The sequence below is a fragment of the Amblyomma americanum genome, chromosome 1 (genome assembly GCF_052857255.1).
Source record: "Amblyomma americanum isolate KBUSLIRL-KWMA chromosome 1, ASM5285725v1, whole genome shotgun sequence".
Lineage (NCBI taxonomy): Eukaryota > Metazoa > Arthropoda > Arachnida > Ixodida > Ixodidae > Amblyomma > Amblyomma americanum.
In genome coordinates, this window is record NC_135497.1 from 268,945,134 (window position 1) to 268,964,880 (window position 19,747).

Here is a 19,747-nt window from a genome sequence, read left to right on the forward strand (position 1 = left end):
AGGTTGTGCGCGTGATTAGTTCATTTTAGACGAATTAAATCACACACGCGCACAGCACTGTGTAGGTTACAACTGGAGTGGGGCGTCCAGTTATTAATCGTTCAAGGTAGAACTCGCGGAGCGTTCGGTCACTGCGTGTAACTACCTGACGGAAAACAGACGGGACGTCAAGCCCGTGTGTTCGAGGAATGCACAGAGGCTCACCAAAGTTCGCTCACGAGTGCGCGCACTGCCCTGCGGCCACAATAGCGTCTTGATGGAGTCTGGTAGTATGCCCTGCGCCCTATAGGCCGCGAGCATATCGCGACGAGCATCGGCGAACGCGGAGCAGCGAAGGAGCAGATGTTCTAGTGTTTCCACTGCACCGCATCCGTCACACACATCACTCGTCACACATAGGAGGGTTATGAAAAACGACGCACTGCCTTGCCTGAGTGAGGCGATGCCCTGCGCAAAGATTGTGAATTGCCGAACAGGTGTGTGGCTGCTTGTGTTCAAGTCAGCGCAAGATCAACCACTAAACTGCTAGTCGCGAATTGAGTCAGCCACGAAACGGAAGTCGAACCGTCAACTATCAAATACATGGGCGCCTAACTGGCCAGTTTGCGGAGTCCACGCCGTTTACCATGGGAACGGGCACGCGCTACTCTGAATGTGCGGGCCACGCGCCTCGTGGGCTGCTCCAAACGAAGACACGTCCATTTTGGCTTCAGCGTCCCTCCTTGAAGCAAACGAGACAAGCATGTTGCAACGCGTTCTCGCAGGGGGCAGCAAACGCCGGAGAGGACGCCGCAACCAGGCAAAGGTTGCACCGCACCGCTCTACACCACTGAGGAGCGTTCGTTCGGTGCGATAGTTTGGAGTTCTTGTGGTACAAAGCGGCAGTGCTTGGCATTGTACACTTAAGGGTAGCTTAAGCGTTGTCCAAGTTTTCTGCCTCAATATATCGCAAAACGTATAACAGAAAAAAAGTTTGCAGGGCGCACGAACGATGGCCAACGCGCAGGGAGCAGTATCCGACGGAGCTCGGCCAATTTCGCTGCCACACAAGAAACGAACAGCACCGCACGAAGCTGTCGAAAATCATCAGCAAACAATGCAAGCGTACGTCTGCTCATGGTTCTTGGAGATTTTTTGTTCTCGATAATACACGATTTCGTAAACGATCAGGGGAGCTGATGCGCCTGTAAATAAAAAAAAATGGCTACTATTCGCTGCGAGACACCGCTTGAGAAAGGGGTGGTCGCTCGTGGGGACCTCTGGCAAAGAATGGAGTGCGAACTGTCTGCCATGGTCCCCTGCCGGTGTGCGCATGCATATGGCTGTGGTGCAGCAGTCACGAACCGGGCAAGCACTCTGGCAGCAGTCCTGGGGGCGTCCACTCTCCCTCCCAGCAGCGCAGCTCCGGCTGCCCCTGCACCTGGAAGCCGCGGGCGCACACCAGCTCCACCAGGGTGCCGTGGCCGATCAGCTCCTCCGGGTCCAGCGGCCGCTCCGTCGTCAGCTCCCGGAACGAGCCGTGGGGCACTTCGGGCAGGTTGCACGTGGCTGCAAGGACCGACGGGTGGGGGTGAGGACAAGCCGTCACGACGACCGCCCGATATGTGAACATGCTGCGATCGTTGTGTGGACGCGATTCCAAGCGCTACCCGACTTGCTGGGAATTTCAGTGGGCGAATGCGCCTGCAGCCGCTGCAGCTATAGAGGATGATTTTAAACTATGAAAGATACGCCGTTGCGGTCTGTTGAGCTGGATTTTACAGCAAGGTGGACATTATGTGCTCTCATGTGGATGAATAATAAGACGTTTATTATCTTAAAGGGGCTCTGAAACGCCTTCCGAGGAGAGCACATTAACTCACTGAATCACTGCACTGTGTTGCCATGAAAACCCGGAGCCAAATAATACTCTTCTACACGCAGCAGACGACCCACAATCACGCGTCAAAGTTGGCGAGCCCTTCCCGGCGACTTTTTCACGCTCGCGCCCTCCTCCGTCCCCCGCGTCTGCGTAGACATGGTGAGAGGTGGCCATTGGTTAGATTCTTTCAGACGTCAGGCAGCTACCATGGCCGCGGCCAATAAGCCGCTCATCTCCGGCGGCTCGGGAAGCTCCGCTCCCAGAGGGGGGTCGGCGAAGGAGCGCCTACCTTCCAGCGTGCAAAAAGTGACGAGAGGAGAGGGAAAGGCGCGAAGAGGCTGAAATTCAAATTTTAACTACACATCACTCAGCTTCTACAAAGCGCATTTAAAAAATCTTTGCTAGACACTATTCGTGAAGCGGCGTGCTTCAATATCTCAGGCATGCCGCAACTTTATTAGAGCCCTCTTCACAGCCCCTTTAAATTGATTGTTAAACCTTTTGATTTTAGGGAGAAAGTTACATTGCGAAGTTGATGGCCGTCAACATAGAAGGTGAGCCATGTTTACGCATTTGCTTAATCGGCAGTATGGTTCTATATAATGCACGTCAAAAATACGCATTAGAAAGTTCGTTGACACAGCGTTCCCGCATTACCTAATTACAAAATGACGTCGCTGCGCGTGGTGTCGTCCCCGATATAAAGTTAACTTCTTCTGCGTCATCACATACACCAACTGTGCCTGTATTTGAAGCATGAGAAGTGCCAGAAGCATCAGTTTATAAATATGCAATACGGGAAAGCCAACTCAACGAGCTTTCAAATGCACGTTTTTGGCGTTCGATATTTCGAACCACATTGCCGATTAAGAAATTTTAAAAGCACAGCCCACCTTCGATGTTGACAGCTATCAGTTTTGAAATATAACATTCTCCTCCCCCACAAAAAAATTTAGCAGTTAATTTTAGTTAATTAATCGTTTAATTATTGCTTCAGATGGCGTATGCATAATGCCCGCCTTGCTGTGCAATATAGCTAAGCAGACCGCACCGACGTATCTCTCACAGGTATAAAATCTGTAAAGGTAAAAAAAAATCACCCTGTAGATTTCACGGTTTGGCAGCGATGTCAGAAGGTTTCCGGCTGCACCTGCAAGCTTACCACAGTAGCAGCTAATAAAAAACAAAAAAAAACACGCGCCGTGTGTTCCAGACTCTTGCCGAACACGCGTACCAGCGAGTTTTAATTTGTGGAGCCCCGACACACCCCTGAATAATACGGTACACATGTATCTGTGCATATCCCTTTCTTTCCGACTCTTTCTCCTCAGTGTGATAATGGTGCCTTGCTTTGCTGCGTCCAGGACAGTAGCACTTGCAGAAGTACTCAACGGTTTTGCAAGGAGCATATTTATACAATTCCTTTCCCTCCAAAAATAAACCTTGTTCTGCCTCTGTCCTCTTATGTTCGCAACATGTCGGCAAATTCTGCTGTCGCATTCGAGCACAGTCCACTACAATGTGTGCCACGCTTCAGGTGTTACTCTTAAAATGCATGCATTCCAGTTAGTAGGAAAACTGCGGTGGCGCCCCATCTAGAATGCAATAGCTACACGGAATGATAAAAAAAAATGAAGTGCATTGAAGTTCAGTAGTTCTTTATGCAAACAAGGCGGGGCAAAAGTGAGGCGGGCAAGGAGGCAGGGCGGGGTGCAGGTGGCGGTCTAGCTTGGAACCGAATGAGGCGCCCTGGGACGGTGAAGATCAAAGCTAACCGCAGCATCTCACATGCAAGCAAGGTCGGCATACCTCAGCGCTCACAGGCATGTCAAAAACACGATCACTTCCACACTTCGGCTCCGAAGTCCGCAAGTGCCAAATGAACACGGTTCTGTGATGAAAGCTCACTGACGCGTAAGTTTGTGGATTTTAAAGAGACATTGCGAAAAAACTGAATTAGCCTGCATCGATAGCGTACAGTGTTCTAACGAAAAAGATAATTGATTGTGGGGTTTTAACATCGCGCAGCGACTCAGGGTACGAGCGACGCCGTAGTGGAGGGCTCAGGATTAATTTAGACCACCTGTGGTTCTTTAACGTGCGCTGACATTGCACAGCACACCGGCGTCTTTTGTATTACGCCTCCATCGAAATACGGTCGCCGCGGCCAAGATCGATCCTGTGACCTTGGGATCAGCTGCCTGACGCCATAACCACTGACTCACTGCGGCGGGTTGAAGAAAAAAAAGGCACTGTTACTGAAAACAGAGCGTTCATTTAGAAAATAAAACAAAGAAAAAACGAAATACAGTTATAGCCACCACTGGCCGTTTTCGCAAGCAGACAGGGATGACGTCATGATCGTTTCGAGCGAATCTCTGAGGCTCGGCTCCTCCACCATTCACTTCCAAACGGTGATCACGAAGCCATTTTCGCTGTTTACGTCACTAGACTGAACTTAATCGAGTGGAGGGGAAAATGTTCCTTTATAAATACAATTTTCACAGCATCAAGTGCGGATTTTGCCGTTGAACGAGCACCAACATAGTCACGAAGAGCGAAACAACCGATTTTTACTAAGAACAAAACTTTTATGGAGTTGTATTCAGTGTCCTTTCAAAAAGCATGCTGTCCTTGTGAAGTGAGTGCCACAGCGCCCTATATTTGCGCTAACGTACTGCACTCCCGAATTTCGACTGCGCCGGACACCGTGCAAGGCACTGATATCAGGAAACCATGCTGTTGTTACAGTTGGCACGGCTGGTAGGTGCAGTTCATACGCGATTGCGCTATCACGACAGAAACTACGCTACGTATAAGGACGGACTTATTAACATCGGTTAATATGATACGAACCGCTTCATAATGCCCCTACTGCAGCGTGTACGTTGCATTAAAAATTTTGCAAAACGGGATACCTACAGCAACCGGCAGTCAGTTTGGTATGGGTAAGCCTAATTTATTTCCACAGCTTGCTACCCGTTGTGAGCTTCACGTAGAACAAGCCGTTTTTTTTTTTCGCATCTCTACGCTTTCCTTGCTATGATATGGCGACATTTGCACTGCGATAACCTGGCAGGAGCTTTTGTGAACAGGAAAACGCTGCTTGTAGAGAGCACCACTCTCGACAGACAGGAGTGGATCGTCTCGTTGCAGTGAAAAATGGAACTAATGGTGACAGCGAGTACCTCGTGTACTGTACATGAGCACGGCGCAGCCGTTTCCTACTCGTTATGGCCTCGGCGCCTTTCGAAACTTTAACTCCACGTTTTGTATATATGCACCTCTCCTTTCTTCCTTCTGGCAGAATTTTTTGTCCTCTTTCATCTCCTTTACCTTCCATGGAGTGCTGAGTAGCTGGCCAGCGCAAACCATCGCTGGTTACAAATCGTCAAGAGATCAAAAATTTGAAAGCAGGCTCGTATATATTAGAGCTTGTAAAGAGCCATGCATTGGTTGTGATGCTAGCTGTTTTTTTAATAGCGTGGTGTTTAAGAAGACTCCTGCTTGAAGCTTGGAATTGAATAAAAAAATTCCGAACAACTCGACATATTCTTATTAGAAATTGAAAACTCCGATAATTTTTGAATTTCTTGAAACAGATAAACTCCAAATAAACATCTTCCGGATTTGCCCGAAGATTAGTTCGGAAAACGCAGAACTCTATCTGTAGAAAATGAATTAGACTCATAACAGCACGTGGTAAAGTTTTCTTTTTTCTTTAGCGGGGTATTGACACCAGCACGTTCGTGTATTGAAACGGGACATGGTTGGTATGCTTACCAGGACACTGTTAATGCACCACTTCAAGTTATAACAGTGTCCCAGATAGGCAACTGAAATGTGTTTTTTACGCAAACCACGTGAAGTTGGTGCTTCTGGCTGATTGCACTACGACGGCAACAAAATGTTTTGAGACACTCGTCACTGATTGTAGATATGCCTGTCACAACTGTTGGAAATTCTTGAACTACAGCCTCTCTAGCATTCCATACAACTACCCAGTCTCCTAAATCACTCCTGGAATTATTAGCACCACTGCGTGTTGCGGACAACACTGACGCAATGACTCTATACATCTGCGGTTGCCGTCCAAGGAGGTTTTCCTTCCCCATCGGGAGCTGAAAGGAAGCACATGGTGAGGAGTCTAGGCTTTACAGATGGTGAGTTATCAACTTCTCCTGGTCCCCTTCAAGAACGAGATTGTAGCTCTGGCAGCGCAGCCGATAAGTTGTTGCGGTGGAAACATGATTCCTCGCAGTTATGTTCTTGCCAGCTCCTCCTCGATTTCCTAGGAGTGCTCTGGTAAGAAAACGTTGATGTTTCATTCCAGGGTTACTGCAGGCCTCTGGTTTTTCAAAGCGACACTTGTTTTAAAACAAAGTTCCAGCGCTTGTTTTCTAACGCCCCTTGGCGTTTCGACCTTTAGCGGAAAAATTTCTCAGGAAAGACCCAAATAAACGGTGGGCCCTTGGTTTTCAGTCATCGCCAGTCACGAGTGTACTGCACGCCGAGAGTCACAGCTTTAAAATCTGTGCCGCATCTTACGGATCCATTCCACCTGTGCCTGGCTTTTCAGCCGCAGCCGAATTTCGTAGCACCCTGCGACATGAAGCAATTTTTAGAACAAAGATATTCGTGAAGAAGAGCTGAATGACTTGGCGGAGTATTTATAAGGTCCCCTTGTACCATGTACCAATCTAGCGTTCTGTCTAACGAGCTTTTCCACAGCTGTGATGATTTTTTCCGCCACTGACATCAATAGTGTGCCAGTGCTCTCGACGTCTTGACGCACCTAACGGATAGCGGTTGCATTCGCCGCGGTGGCTGAGTGGTTACAGAGTTCGGCTGCTGAGCCCAAGGTCGCGGGATCGAATTCCAGCTGCGGTGGTCTCATTTCGGTGAAAAAACGCCCCTGTGTTGTGCGATGTCCGTGCAGCCTAAATAATCCCCACGTGCTCAAAATTAATCCGGAGCCCTCCACTACGGAGTCTCCCACAGTTCATGTGCAGCTTTCGGACGTTAAAACAGCACATGCCATACCAAAAACAGTTGCGTGTGACGGTGCACTTCCTCCAAAGGCATGTGAAAGCTGATCAAGAAACTTTGACTTATATTTAATGTATTTTAAATTTGCAAACCATCCTAAATAAAAAAAAATCACGCCTGTCTAGGTCTACGGCGTGGGCCACAAACAGTGCGACGTGTCTCAACTTACCCCTGCCCGTGGCTGATGCTGAGAGGCGCTGTGCTATGCAGCAGAGGTTTCGGTATTTATTCTTTTATATAGCCACATACTGCGGACCAAGTGTGGTCCAAGCGGAAGAGGACCTTCTGGAAAGGGTAAGGCTTCATCGACAAACACTAGCTTTCTACTACCAGTTTCCCACATCTCAAAACTTTTGGAGTGATCGTTGTATGTTACCTCTATACTGCATTGGATTTGGGAAGCGTGTCCTATGGAAGCTATGCGCGCAGTTGATGCCTTTTCGTAATTCAGTGCTCAGTCGATGAAAGCGTGGCAGCTTCGGTGCAATGAAAGATTACTTCGAAAGGGCCTGTGCAACCACGAGGCGAATGCTCAGTGAGCGGAATACCTCGTCAACCAAAATGAAAAATAAATTCTTTCGGATGCCGAAAAAAGTGACGAGTTTCGCAAACATTCGTTGTGCACCTCGTGGATCAAGGCGAATGTAAGCAACTTCTCTACCGGAGTTCATAGATTTGGATACATCACCGAAGTGTCGGCTCTGAACTACGAAAAACAACGTACCTTACAGGGAACTTTTGTAAATAGACTATGCAAAAGCGAAAATTAACACAGTATTTCCCAGCAATGTTCTAGACCGCGCACCTTAAAATATATGTTAATGGTTTTTGCGCTTTTTTTTTACAAGAAAGTGCTTGAAGCACATATAGTTCGCGGTCAGTTCGAAAAGTCGCCGAAATCATGCAAACAGCTTACTAAGAAAACGCTTGTTTTTCCGCACAGCGCTCAGCTGAACGGGCATGCAGCCAACACAAATGATATCTGTTTGGGTGGCTTATGAAACAACCGATCAAAATAATTTTTCGAGCCTTCCTCAAATTTCGTGCTCACAAACAACACCAACTTTCACGGGGTTTCACATGGGTTCTCGGTGGCTGTCCGCAAAAGCTGAGCCGGCAGAGGAAAATTTCTGAGGGGCAAAATTTCTGCAAGATTTGGAGCTGACCAATCGCGGTCGAACTTCTTTCTTCAGCGCCTGTCCACAAGTTACTTGTCACGTGCGCACAATGGGCAAAACTAACTTACGCAGTGGCTTTTGATGTCAATCATGCTGATTTCGCCTGTTTGCTTTTTTAAAAAAAATTTTTAACGCTAAATCTGCGTGGAATTGCTCTTTCGATATATGGGGTGCTTGAGAGCGTTATGATCGCAATTACTGGCGCCACTTCACAGTATTAACGCATTGAATATCACACCAAAGGGGAAGAGTACGTTTTGGTGCGTAAGGGGAAAAAAAAAATTGCGCAACGGGGTAAAGCAAAAAAAAAAATTCAGGGGGGAACTTTGTTGACCTAAAGTGCGGTGAGGCGAAAGCCTTTAGCGCGGTGTTGCTGCTTGTGTCACTGATGTGTGGTTGAGATGTTAATTAAGTACATAATTGTTTGTGAATCTCAAATACTGGAGACACTCGAGGGCATTTGGGAAGCAGCCATCTGATTCGACGCAATTCTGCAAACACTCTCCAGCGTCCTAGACAAGGAGAACTACATATGCGTTGGCAGGAAGTAGCGTAGTCGTTAGCACGCTCTGCTGCGGATGGGTGGTGGTTCGAATCCCATCTTGCACAGATTTTTTTCTTATCGAGTTGAAGAGTCACGGATGGACGGACGGACACCGCGAGTATGAGCCATTAAAGGCTTTCGCCTTAAAAAGTGGCGCAGTGTCCTTAAGTCCCTGCGCAGGCAGCTTAGGAAGGAAGTTTCGCCCTTGAGATCTCTCACGATTGGCTCAAAAACTGCATTTCTTTTTCTACAAAGCTTATAAAAGAAGACACCAAGATATAAATAACAAAGGCCAAATTGATGCAATATTTTTGGATTGTAGCAAGGCATATGACAAAGTTCCTCATGACAAACTAATTTTTAAAATAAAAGAAATTGGCATTCCTGATATTTTAGTAACATGGATTATTGCATACTTAAAAGACCGCAAACAGTTTGTTGAAGTGGGTGGACAACGTTCGGGCTCTCTTCCAGTTTCATCCGGTGTTCCCCAAGGAAGTGTTTTTTTGGGCCCTCTGCTTTTCCTTTTGTATGTCAATGATATTAAGGCGAAAGCCTTTAATGGCTCATACTCGCGGTGTCCGTCCGTCCGTCCGTCCGTGACACTCTTCAACTCAATAAGAAAAAGTATCTCTGTGCTCGATGGGACTCGAACCACCATCCTTCCGTTCCGCAGCTGAGCGTGCTAACGACTACGCTACTTCCTGCCAGCGAATGCGTAGTTCTCCTTCTCTAGGACGCTGGAGAGTGTTTGCAGAAAGGCGTCGAATCAAGTGGATGCCTCCCAAATGCCCTCCAGTGTCTCCGGTATTTAAGATTCGCAAGCAACTGTGTACTTAATTAACATCTTAACCACACATCAGTGACACAAGCAGCAACACCGCTCTAAAGGCTTTCGCCTCACCGCACTTTAGGTCAACAAAGTGTCCCCTGAATTTTTTGAAGAGGACCGCGCTGATGAAGGCATGCGAGAAAGATAACTTTTTCAGCCCGAATATTTTTAGGCCACTTCGTCTCTACAGTTTTATTAGTTTTCGGGTAAACTCTTACTGCATTTCACTGTTATGACGGACTTATCTGCCCACAATACCGCTATGGCGAGGAAAAATAAATCATTTAATTACCTTGAGAGAATGCTCTCTAATGTTCGCGGAGTTCCCTTCCTAATGCAGCTATGCATTGTCGGCCTCCACTTCGCGCTTCCAGAGTACGTCTGGCGATTTCGTGTTCGTCACTGGTTCATCGCTTCACGGACCCAACGCCACCTGTGGGGCGGTGCCAAAACTTGGCGACACAGCCACCGCACAGTGGCTTTTCAAGTAGCAGAAGAAAATGGCTCAGTGAGTAAAGAAAAGGAGGGAAGTGCACGCTCCCGTCATCTAGCACCAACTACGCCCCTATCACTGCCACGAGCGAACAGAAGGGAGTCGAAAGCAGCGGCAAAAGGAAAATGCGGCAAAGAACAAAAGCGCGTCGCAGGCATCGAGAGCGCCGAAGCGACGACGACGGATATGGGCAGTGGTTATCACTGCCGGACACTTGCGCGCGAGTGTCGCGAACTTGCTTAGCTTTTGTATTTTGTAATTAGTGTACGTATCCCTTTTCGCCCGTGGGCACTTTTCACTACGCACAGAGAGGGTAAAAGTTGGTAAGGCTCTGAGTTAGGAAATGTACGGAGGCTGTAGCCCTCAGACATACTTATTTACCGCAATGTGACACTCTTTTCTACAGCAGACATAAACCCTTTAGTGAAAATTCCAGGTTCTTTCTAAGTGTATTCACACTTACAAATAAACTGACGTCGGCCCGGAAACAAACTGTACCGTGTAAATTCGAAGCGTTGCCGCGTGCGCTACGGCGCCTTTCCTGTCTTCATAATCTCCTCATGCAAGCATGATTGTCGTGCACGTCTGCTGAGGATTGCAACTTCCGGCATCCACCGCGGCAGCAGTGGCGCAGTAAAACTTTCAACACAATCGGTCTATTTCATGCAATGTTCACTCGAAACGCAGCGCTTCGTAAAGCATCGTGCAACCTCACGCTAGATGTCGCCACACTGCATTTTGCGCTGCACGAGTAGGTTTCGGCGGAGAGAAAACTCGATGTATTTTTTTTTACCTAACATGCAACCACAGCAAAGGTGTATTATGTGTGAGACATTATTGAAGGATATACAAAGGCCTGCGCACGCCGCAGCCATGCGACACAGATGCGCCCACCAGGAACGAGTACGAGTTCACCAAAGGAACTCCAGGACCATCACTTAAAAAATTCAATTTCCTTAGGTGCAAAAGCGGGTTGCAGGAAGCTAACAGTCCCGTTAAAACACTTGGCCCAGAAGAAGTGCATTGATTTTAACGCCCACACATAGTGATGTCTGAATGAGTTCCGGTAAAGCTGTGTGCCTTGGTCTCACAGACTCATTGGCGTATTCCATCGAACTTGACAGCACAGATCATACAAGCAGCTCGTCTGCTGAAAAGGAAGCCGAACCGACTGTTCCGTCAATATTTCACATTAATCGAACCTTTATCTGAAAACAAACGCCACTACACGTACTTAGCCCGGATGGGGCTTCCCCTCCATATTCCATCGAACTTGACAGCACAGATCATACAAGCAGTTCATCTGCTGAAAAGGAAGCCGAACCGACTGTTCCGTCAATATTTCACATTAATCGAACCTTTATCTGAAAACAAACGCCACTACACGTACTTGGCCCGGATGGGGCTTCCCCTCCATATTCCATCGAACTTGACAGCACAGATCATACAAGCAGTTCGTCTGTTGAAAAGGAAGCCGAACCGACTGTTCTGTCAATATTTCACATTAATTGATTCTTTATCCGAAAACAAACGCCACTACACGTACTTGACCCGGATGGGGCTTCCCCTCCATATTCTATCGAACTTGACAGCACAGGTCATAAAAGCAGCTCGTCTGTTGAAAAGCAAGCCAAACCTATACTCTTCTGTCAATATTTCACATTAATTGAATCTTCATCCGAAAGCAAACGCCACTACACGTACTTGGCCCGGATGGGGCTTCCCCTCCATCACTCCACGGTTTATGGTGATTTAACGTCCCAAAGCGACTCAGGCTGTGAGGGGCGCCGTAGTGAAGGGCTCCGGAAATTTCGACCACCTGGGGTTATGTAACGTGCACTGATATTGCACAGTACACGGGCCTCTAGAATTTCGCCTCCATCGAAATTCGACCCCCGCGGCCGGGATCGAACCCGCGTCTTTCGTGTCAGCAGCCGAGCACCATAACCACTGAGCCACCGCGGCGGCTTCGTCACTCCACTCCCCGACACGTCTCCCTAGCTTCCTTCGGCTCCACTAACCCCCTGCTAAGGAGTGCTGATGCAAGCGTTCCTTTACGCGTAAAGGTTTGTGTTCAGAGCTCTTTATCACGTGTATCATCTGCCTTTAAGCCAATTAACTGAGACATCTATTACATGGCTGATTTTCAAGTGGTTTTAGGACCAACTTTTTCATTGACTCCAATCAGTTCCATGGGGAACTGGCCACATGGCCGCGCTGCAGCCAGATGCATAAAAACTCGTCAGAGAGAGAGAGAGAGGCTTTTTAAGGAAGGCCTGAGATTTTAGCCGGCGCGTGAAGAGCGCTGACATGTGTTGGGAAGAGTTATGGGAGAGAATAACAGTAAGATAATGGCGGAGAAAAAAAAGTTAAATACAAGAAAGATGTAAAAATAATGCGGAAATTCGATCGTGGTGTCACACAGGGAGTTGTCTTCTACGTATATTACTAACAGTTTCTTCTCTGTTCAGGCAGAAAGTTGGTTACGCCCACTGTACCGCGAACGCCATTGTCAAAAATAAGTCCAGTTCCCAACTCCCATGGACTTTCGGCATGGGAGCTGTTTGCATCGCTCTCCGAGGCTTATCTGGGTGGCGCTTTTCCGCTGCCTAAAACTGCAGCAATAAAATGTTAAGTGCACAGTTGCAGGCCCGGCCGTTACTATGAGGGTGCTGTAACATGCTGACGAAATCCCACTTCCATTAGCATTTCTTCCTGTTCTGATTATTTTTCCTTTGGCGAGGTTAACGAAGTGCGAAGGACGCGCTTAGAGTAGCTTCCGAAATATAATCTGACCGGATTCATAATCGAAATTCGAAATAAATCTTGGCGCAAGATAAGTAGTGCACACAAAACACATATACAGCTCTTAGCGCACAGGTCGCGCCACTCTGTCATGTCAAAAACGTACGAGATGTACGCGGCAACATCTGCTGGCAGCTTCATAGCTTGGAATACCATCTCAACGGAAAAGGAAAAACTTTTTTTGAACCGCTTTCAGAAAACAAGCGAAGTCAGCGCTATCGGGTTATTTGCATCAGGTGCTCCCAGTGCGAATAAAAATCTGCTGCGAAGCTTTCCGCAGGTGCACTATATTCCTTCCGGAATATGCGAGTGGATGCGTGCACCACTAGTAGGTCACAGTGCAAATAGCGTGCGTATATATACCCTCTTAATTTGTGTACACATGTCTTGACACGTCACAACAAATGATTCCTAATAAGCCAAAGACCACATGATAAAGCGCATGTTTTCGGAGCACATGATTACAGGTTCGAGTGCTATAGTGGCCACAGATTATCCTCTTGTTGTTTTTGTTTTCATCCTTGCTGATCTTCAATTCCGGGGCATTCATCGACTTTAAGAGACATTGGATAGCACGTCTCCGGCATCTCTTACAATGCGCGCACGGTTTGCTCACTGCGGTCAGCAGAAAAGTATTCGAAATCTCGTTATGCCAGTCAGCCTTTTCTTGCACATTGGAGCGGGATTTCTTTCCCTCTACGCTGATGCCCAAAGTGAAGAAGGTAGTTCATTCTCAATAAGACAAACGAATTATCACTACCTGAAGATAGCGTCGACAGGCGTGAACTTTTGGGTCGGTGTACTTTGTACCAGTACCAGCTTAGCGAACGCTCCAACTCACGGCTCACGATCTGCGATTGATGCCCAATACAACACCACACACGAGCTCATCGCCATTCAGGGATGCATGAGCTGCTGTGTGCCATAGAATATGACAACACACTGCGTACAAGGTGGCCACGCCTCTGATCTGAGGCGGTTAATGCACAAGGACCGACCTCCTTGATGTACTCGTAATTGCATGCATTTACATAATAAAGCAATTGTTTGTTCAAACAACAAACTACACGGATTAGGTATTTACCATTCGATGCCCAAATTATGAAGGATTCAAAGAACAAAAAGTTACCCCCCCCCCCCCCCCATTAATCTAGCTAACGTACCCACATTCAAAAGCCAATATCGAAAATTGGTCCCCACCACTAAAATTTCAGAAATCGGTATTTCGCCCATTAGCAACAATTAGCATTTCGTCGGTTTTGTGCACCTAGACCCAGTTGTGTGAAAAAACAGCTCGAAGGCCTCGGACCAGCTAGAAGGCCCAGGGACAGCAGACAATATTTCATCCAACAAGCGTCTTCATCTTATTCTCCGCAGCACTCGTCAGAAATTGAGACAGGAGGAATTGTTTAACGCTGGCTGGAAGTCGCACATACGCGCCCTCTTTTTCTTCGCACAGTTTTGTCACAGTGACGCCATACATTTATGACCGGAAAGCACTGGCTACTGAGAACATGTTGATATCAAACGCTGGGTGAAAACTCCATGTGTAGCAATGAGTAAACGGCATGCAAACGGTATGTCGCAAATTCGCGACACTGAGCACTAAAGGGTTAAATATGAGAGCATTTGTTCACCTCAATCGGAAGCAGAAATTACGGGCCTCCTCAGAACATCCTCGAAGCTACGCAACCACAGGAAGAGTGCCATCCACTGCTCTTTTCCACTGCCAGCACTGCTCTTTTCCCGCTGCCATCTCCGCCCGAACTCGTTTCGCGTCGCGGTTCTCCAATAGGGGACAGTATCCGAGATCCGAAACACGCAGCAGAGATGGAGGTAACGACGAAGACGATGATGATAAGGTTTTATCAGAAAAGGTGGCTGCATTGGTAATTGGCTATTTCTACAAATCAGCCTTGAGCAGCTGTTTCTTCCTTATGCGGAAAATTTCTTTCGCTCGTCGAACTTAATCAGGCTGGCATGTTGCACCGGTCGTTTTGGAGCAACTCGCCGCTCCGCGGCAGAGCGCCCTTTATTCATCCGCCCAGTAGAGTCGGATTTCGCCGAAATTCCAAGGGCTCGGTGCCGTCGCATCCGGAATAGTCGGTGCCGTGCACAGTACTGGCTGTTCCGGGCGATAGAACACGCAATAAAATATTCATCTATAGCGCTGTGTCCCTGACTCTATATTTCCGTTCTGTGCGTAGTTTTTGCACTCTGTTTCAGAACAATGCGCTACCTCGCCTACCAGCCAGTCCGTTTGAAGCCAGTATACCAATTCTTTCTCTTTCAGGGCTTTCTGAATCTTTGCTGGGTAAGTCTGTGAGATTGTTTACGTTGGTGAAATGTCGTCACCTGATCTAGCAACGATGATTTCCGCCTTGGCCTATTCAAATAGCGGTTGAAGTAGGTCAGAGATCATCGTCAGCGATGATGACAAGGCGCACGTCCGTAGAGTCACCGGTTACAACGACGCTGAGTAGCGCTTTGCCTATACTGCTGCTGCTTGCTATTCAAATTTGGCTGCTAAACGTGTGGTGAGGGTTGTGGACGGACTAAGTACCCTGGCCACAGAGAGGAATGTTTCTGCGGGGTGCAGTTCATTCAAAACACTGCCCAAACTTCCCTGCGCAAGCTCAGTACATACATTCGGGTGCTCGAAATCATCGACAAGCGCAGTTGCTCCCGTAAAGGCTCGTACTGCTCAGGGCGAATTTGTAGACAGCTCTTGGAGGGCATGTCTCGACCTACTGTCCGCAATTTTGTACCCTCTTGATAGTGGCAGTAACTTATGCACCACCCCGCATTTTCGCGATGGAGTCAAAGCTAAAAGCTCGAAGCGACGGCTTCCACAAGTGGGCTTTCTTATCCGCGCTCTCGTGAGCCATACACGAAATGTATGGAAGACGTCGCTTAGCTTCATTGCTCCGGCTTCACCGTCGACTTGTGAGACGGAGCGTAAAGGTGAATAAGAAACGCATACAGCGCGGAATATCATGTCTGGTATGCTAATGCGGTCGCGAGAAACAACTTCAACAGCGGAGTAATTACTTTATAGTCCGTGCCATTCAGTTTCGCATTGCGACATATTAGAAACTCTCTTGGCGTACATGTGAACGACAGCGTGCATTAAGAGCGTCAAACGTACTGCTTCTGAGCGTGTTGTCGTACAGCAAGGCAACCTGAAATGACGTCATCCAAGACGACCGTAGCGCCATAAAGCCTAAGTGTGGAGGGAGCAGCTTTGCGAACCCACAGTTGTTTTGCGACGCCATGGGTGCAAACAGCGCAGAAAAAAAAAGTCCAGCCCACGATTACGGCAATGCAACGCGAATTTCAGCGACATCTGGTGCACGAGTGTAGTGAGGTCGGCAGTCGGAAACACTGGTGATCACACACAGAACAACTGTAACCAAACTCCCGGAATCCAGCCTGCCGCACGTGCTGGTGCGAATCACGCGCCGCTGCGGAGGAGGAATACATACGTAAGAAGACCACGAACGGCCGCCAGGCGCCGAACAAGGTGCTATTTTGCAGCGCTAGCTGTTAAAGCGAAGATTCCCGGGATCGTGTTTGTCGTCGTCGTCAGAAAGCATCCGCACAGTCGGACGTCACCGGGGGGAAGGGGGAAGGGACTCCGCACGGGCGTCCCGCGTGGGCTGCAGCTTTCTCTGCGTAGTCATCATCGTATGCCAGCTAGCGCTGATTTTCGGTATTACCAGCTGTGTAATCGCCATTGAAATTTTTCCCTTGTGGTCGCACGAACCTCCCCTCTACACCGCAGCCCAAAAAGAGCACGTGCGGCTGCCGAGCGCCAAGCGAAGCGCTATTCTGACATCTTGACGCACTGTGTGCTGTGTACCTGGTTCCTCAGTATCATTCTTTGCGCAACGGAAGTCCTAGTTAAAGGCGAACGAGCTAATGCACAAGCGCCGCGTCAGGAACAATCGAACCCACTTCTGCGGAGGCCTCCGCCGCAGGAAACCGATCAAACCATGAGCGCCGAGCGAGCATTTTGGGAACAAATGTAGACACAATGTTCCACGATGCTACAAAGAAAAAAAAACGTGTCATTCATCGGGCGGCAGAGGAACATCTCAGTAAGGTGTGGGTTTGGGCCAATCGGTCATCCATGCTTGACGCAAAACGCGCAGAAAACACGAGGATGGGTGAAGAGAAGCTTTCGTCCGTCATCTTCACTCTTCCTTGAGTTTTCTGCGCGCTTTGTTTCAAGAACGGAACATATCAACATTGCAACCGCCGAAGGAGAGCATGAGACTCCGTTATGCGCCGAATGCAGGCTTCTTTTTAACCTCTAAAATGCTCGCTGTATCACCTGACCGAGTGTAAAAAATATGGTTATTTTCATTTCTGCTAGCAGAATTACAGGAATTGCTGACGTAGTTGCAGAACGGTCCTTCTGAACATAATTTTCAAAGCAAGGTCAAAGCGTCAGCTGCTACAGAGATGCAGGGGGCCTGCTGAAACATAAATTCGTGCAAAAGTCAACCCAACGGCAAAACACCCTGAAATTTCAGTAGCCGTAGTGCTGCATCGGCAGGTAATAGCGCAGATTTGAATTTTGCTCTTTATTTAACGTTGTACCTGCATATTTTAACACAGTTTTAGCGTCCTTAGACATCCAGAAATCATCAAAATTAGTATATTTTATTTTGCTGTAATCATTTTTCGTAATATTTCTCCCAGTTTTCTACACTTCTGCGATGGCGTGACCATTATGGAATGATGAAATGCGTAATTTTTTGTTCCGGAATTTTAAATGTTTTGGCATTACAGGGCTCAGCTTTAAATGTTTTTAGCTTCCATTATCAGTAAATTCAGGAGAACATAGTCCGGAAACTGCGGCGGACCCGAAGCCCGATATGAAGCCGAACTTATCCGAAAACGTCAGAACTTTTCCATCCGAGTAATATCGAGCAGAAAAATAAAATTGAATGGCGATTACGCAACAAGTAATGTGAAATATCAGTGCAAGCTGGCATGCGATAATGATTGCATAAGACTCAAACCCGTGCGGGATGCCCGTGCGGGCTCACTGTCCTGCACGGATATCCCACATCGTAGAACAGGTGACACGCTCATGAGGAGGATTTTTTTTTCGGAATGAGCCAAATTCAGACACCAAAAATAAATCGAATTATACTGCATGGCAAGCAGTTCCATAAGTATTTCCTTTGGGAAAAAAATTGATAACGAAAGGGGCTCAGTAACGACTAGAAATTCTGCGCGCAAATCTTATTTTGAATAAAAAATGAGCCAGATCTTGCTGCATGATTCACGCATCAAAACGAGCCAAATTGAGCTTCATAGCTTGGACTGTTTCGAGCGTGGTTTCGTTTATCTTTCTCCAGTGCTACTTTAGGGTCGAGTGCGCAGGATATAAAGATATCGGCGGAAGATAGCAACTCATGAGGCGACGATAATTAAGGAAACATTAGCCCCTTCACCGCGGAAGCAAGGGTGCGCCTCTGCTACATTCAACTTGAAACTGATTAGTTGTGCTAGTTGGTAGTGACTTCCTTGGGATTTAGAAAGGAAACGACAGGACTAGCGGTTGTCCTGACCCTTTGTGTCCTCTCTACGACTTCCATTTCGCTTCTAATCATGGATTTAGGATGCTACAGTGAAGTAGAATAAATTACAGATCCCAAACAATCTGCTAGTCTACTTTTCCGCTGCCGAAGGAACACAAGAAAACAACGCTGGTGGCAGAAGCCTGCTATTCACATTTACGTGCTTGCGTTGGTGCAGCACAGCCGAAACCCTGATTGCACACGATGAACGGTTGAATTATTTTTCTGCTCAGTTAACAGCATAATAATTTTAAGAATTATTTTTCTAAATTAGCAGGAATCAATACTGTAGAAATAAAGTTTTCGGAACAAAACTGGGTTCAGTCTAGTGCTTCACATCGAAAAGCGCCAAATCTAGGGTTCACATGCTGATATTGGAATTGACCACATTATTTGCACTATTTTTCAATACATGGTGGTCTAGCGACGCTCTAACTTACATGTAAAGCATATCAACAAGGGCTTGGATAGTACTACAGTTTATGGGAATAGGAAACTTTCCAATTTTTCTTCAGTTCCTCTTTAGGTGGATTACCTCTCCCTAAATTCGCATTAAGTGCTCTTATCAGTTCCTTGGGAAAGGGATCGCTTGCATTTTTTTCTTGGTGATTTTACGCGCTCCCCTCCTGCGCCTCTGCTTCTTTGCACCCTTCAGCTCAGTTCAGCGATCCTCGCCACTTGCGCCATCTCCCTTCGTCACGCATTCCTCCCTCTCTCCACCTCTTCCCTCTCACCCCTTTCTCCTACTCCCCTTGGCGCAGCTCCCTTCCCTTCTTCTCTCGCCCTCCCCTTCTACTTTGCGGAGGTCGACGACGAGTGTGTTACCTCGGCAGTTGAGGTAGGGCCAACGTACGCCGGGACCAGTATCCCCCTCCCCAGAATAATTCATAGTACCAACCACCACCACCACCACCAGTTGAGGCCCTAACAACTGTCGCTGTAAAACATTGCAGAGCAGGGCCAGGGCACACCGCACCCCCAGTTACCGCATAGCCGGAGAGCGTCGCGCTCTACCACAGCAACGCGCGGTGCACGACGCTGCATCGTGACTGAGAGCTGCACTGGGCACGCCGTTGCATGGGACGCCATGAATCAGAAGCGCGTCTCTCGTGGTGTACGGACCCGATCACACTTGTCAAGAATGCTTGAATGGATGGATGACAGCTCCGACGCCAAAAAAAAAACCAAATAAAAAAAACCTGACGCCGGGCAAGCGCTGGGTTTTGAGATCGGTCAGCCACGAACGACATGAGAGTTCACGCTGTGTGCACTCGTGGCCGTATAGAGATACAGGACTGCGTGGTTTACGTGTCGCAAGCAGCGCGATGCCGAAAATACTGCACGAGCACTGCCGCTGAGCCGGGACTGCATTCTGCTACAGCCGCACTGTC

General features: G+C 47.8%; 1 protein-coding gene across 1 annotated transcript in view; it reads right to left on the bottom strand.

The window, feature by feature from the left end:
- LOC144115058 (sushi, von Willebrand factor type A, EGF and pentraxin domain-containing protein 1-like) overlaps nucleotides 1–19,747 on the bottom strand; it is a 541,580-nt gene that overhangs the window by 30,209 nt on the left and 491,624 nt on the right. Inside the window, 1 exon segment of the mRNA XM_077649191.1 lies at nucleotides 1,345–1,548. Within this exon segment, the coding sequence (XP_077505317.1) occupies nucleotides 1,345–1,548 (204 nt within the window).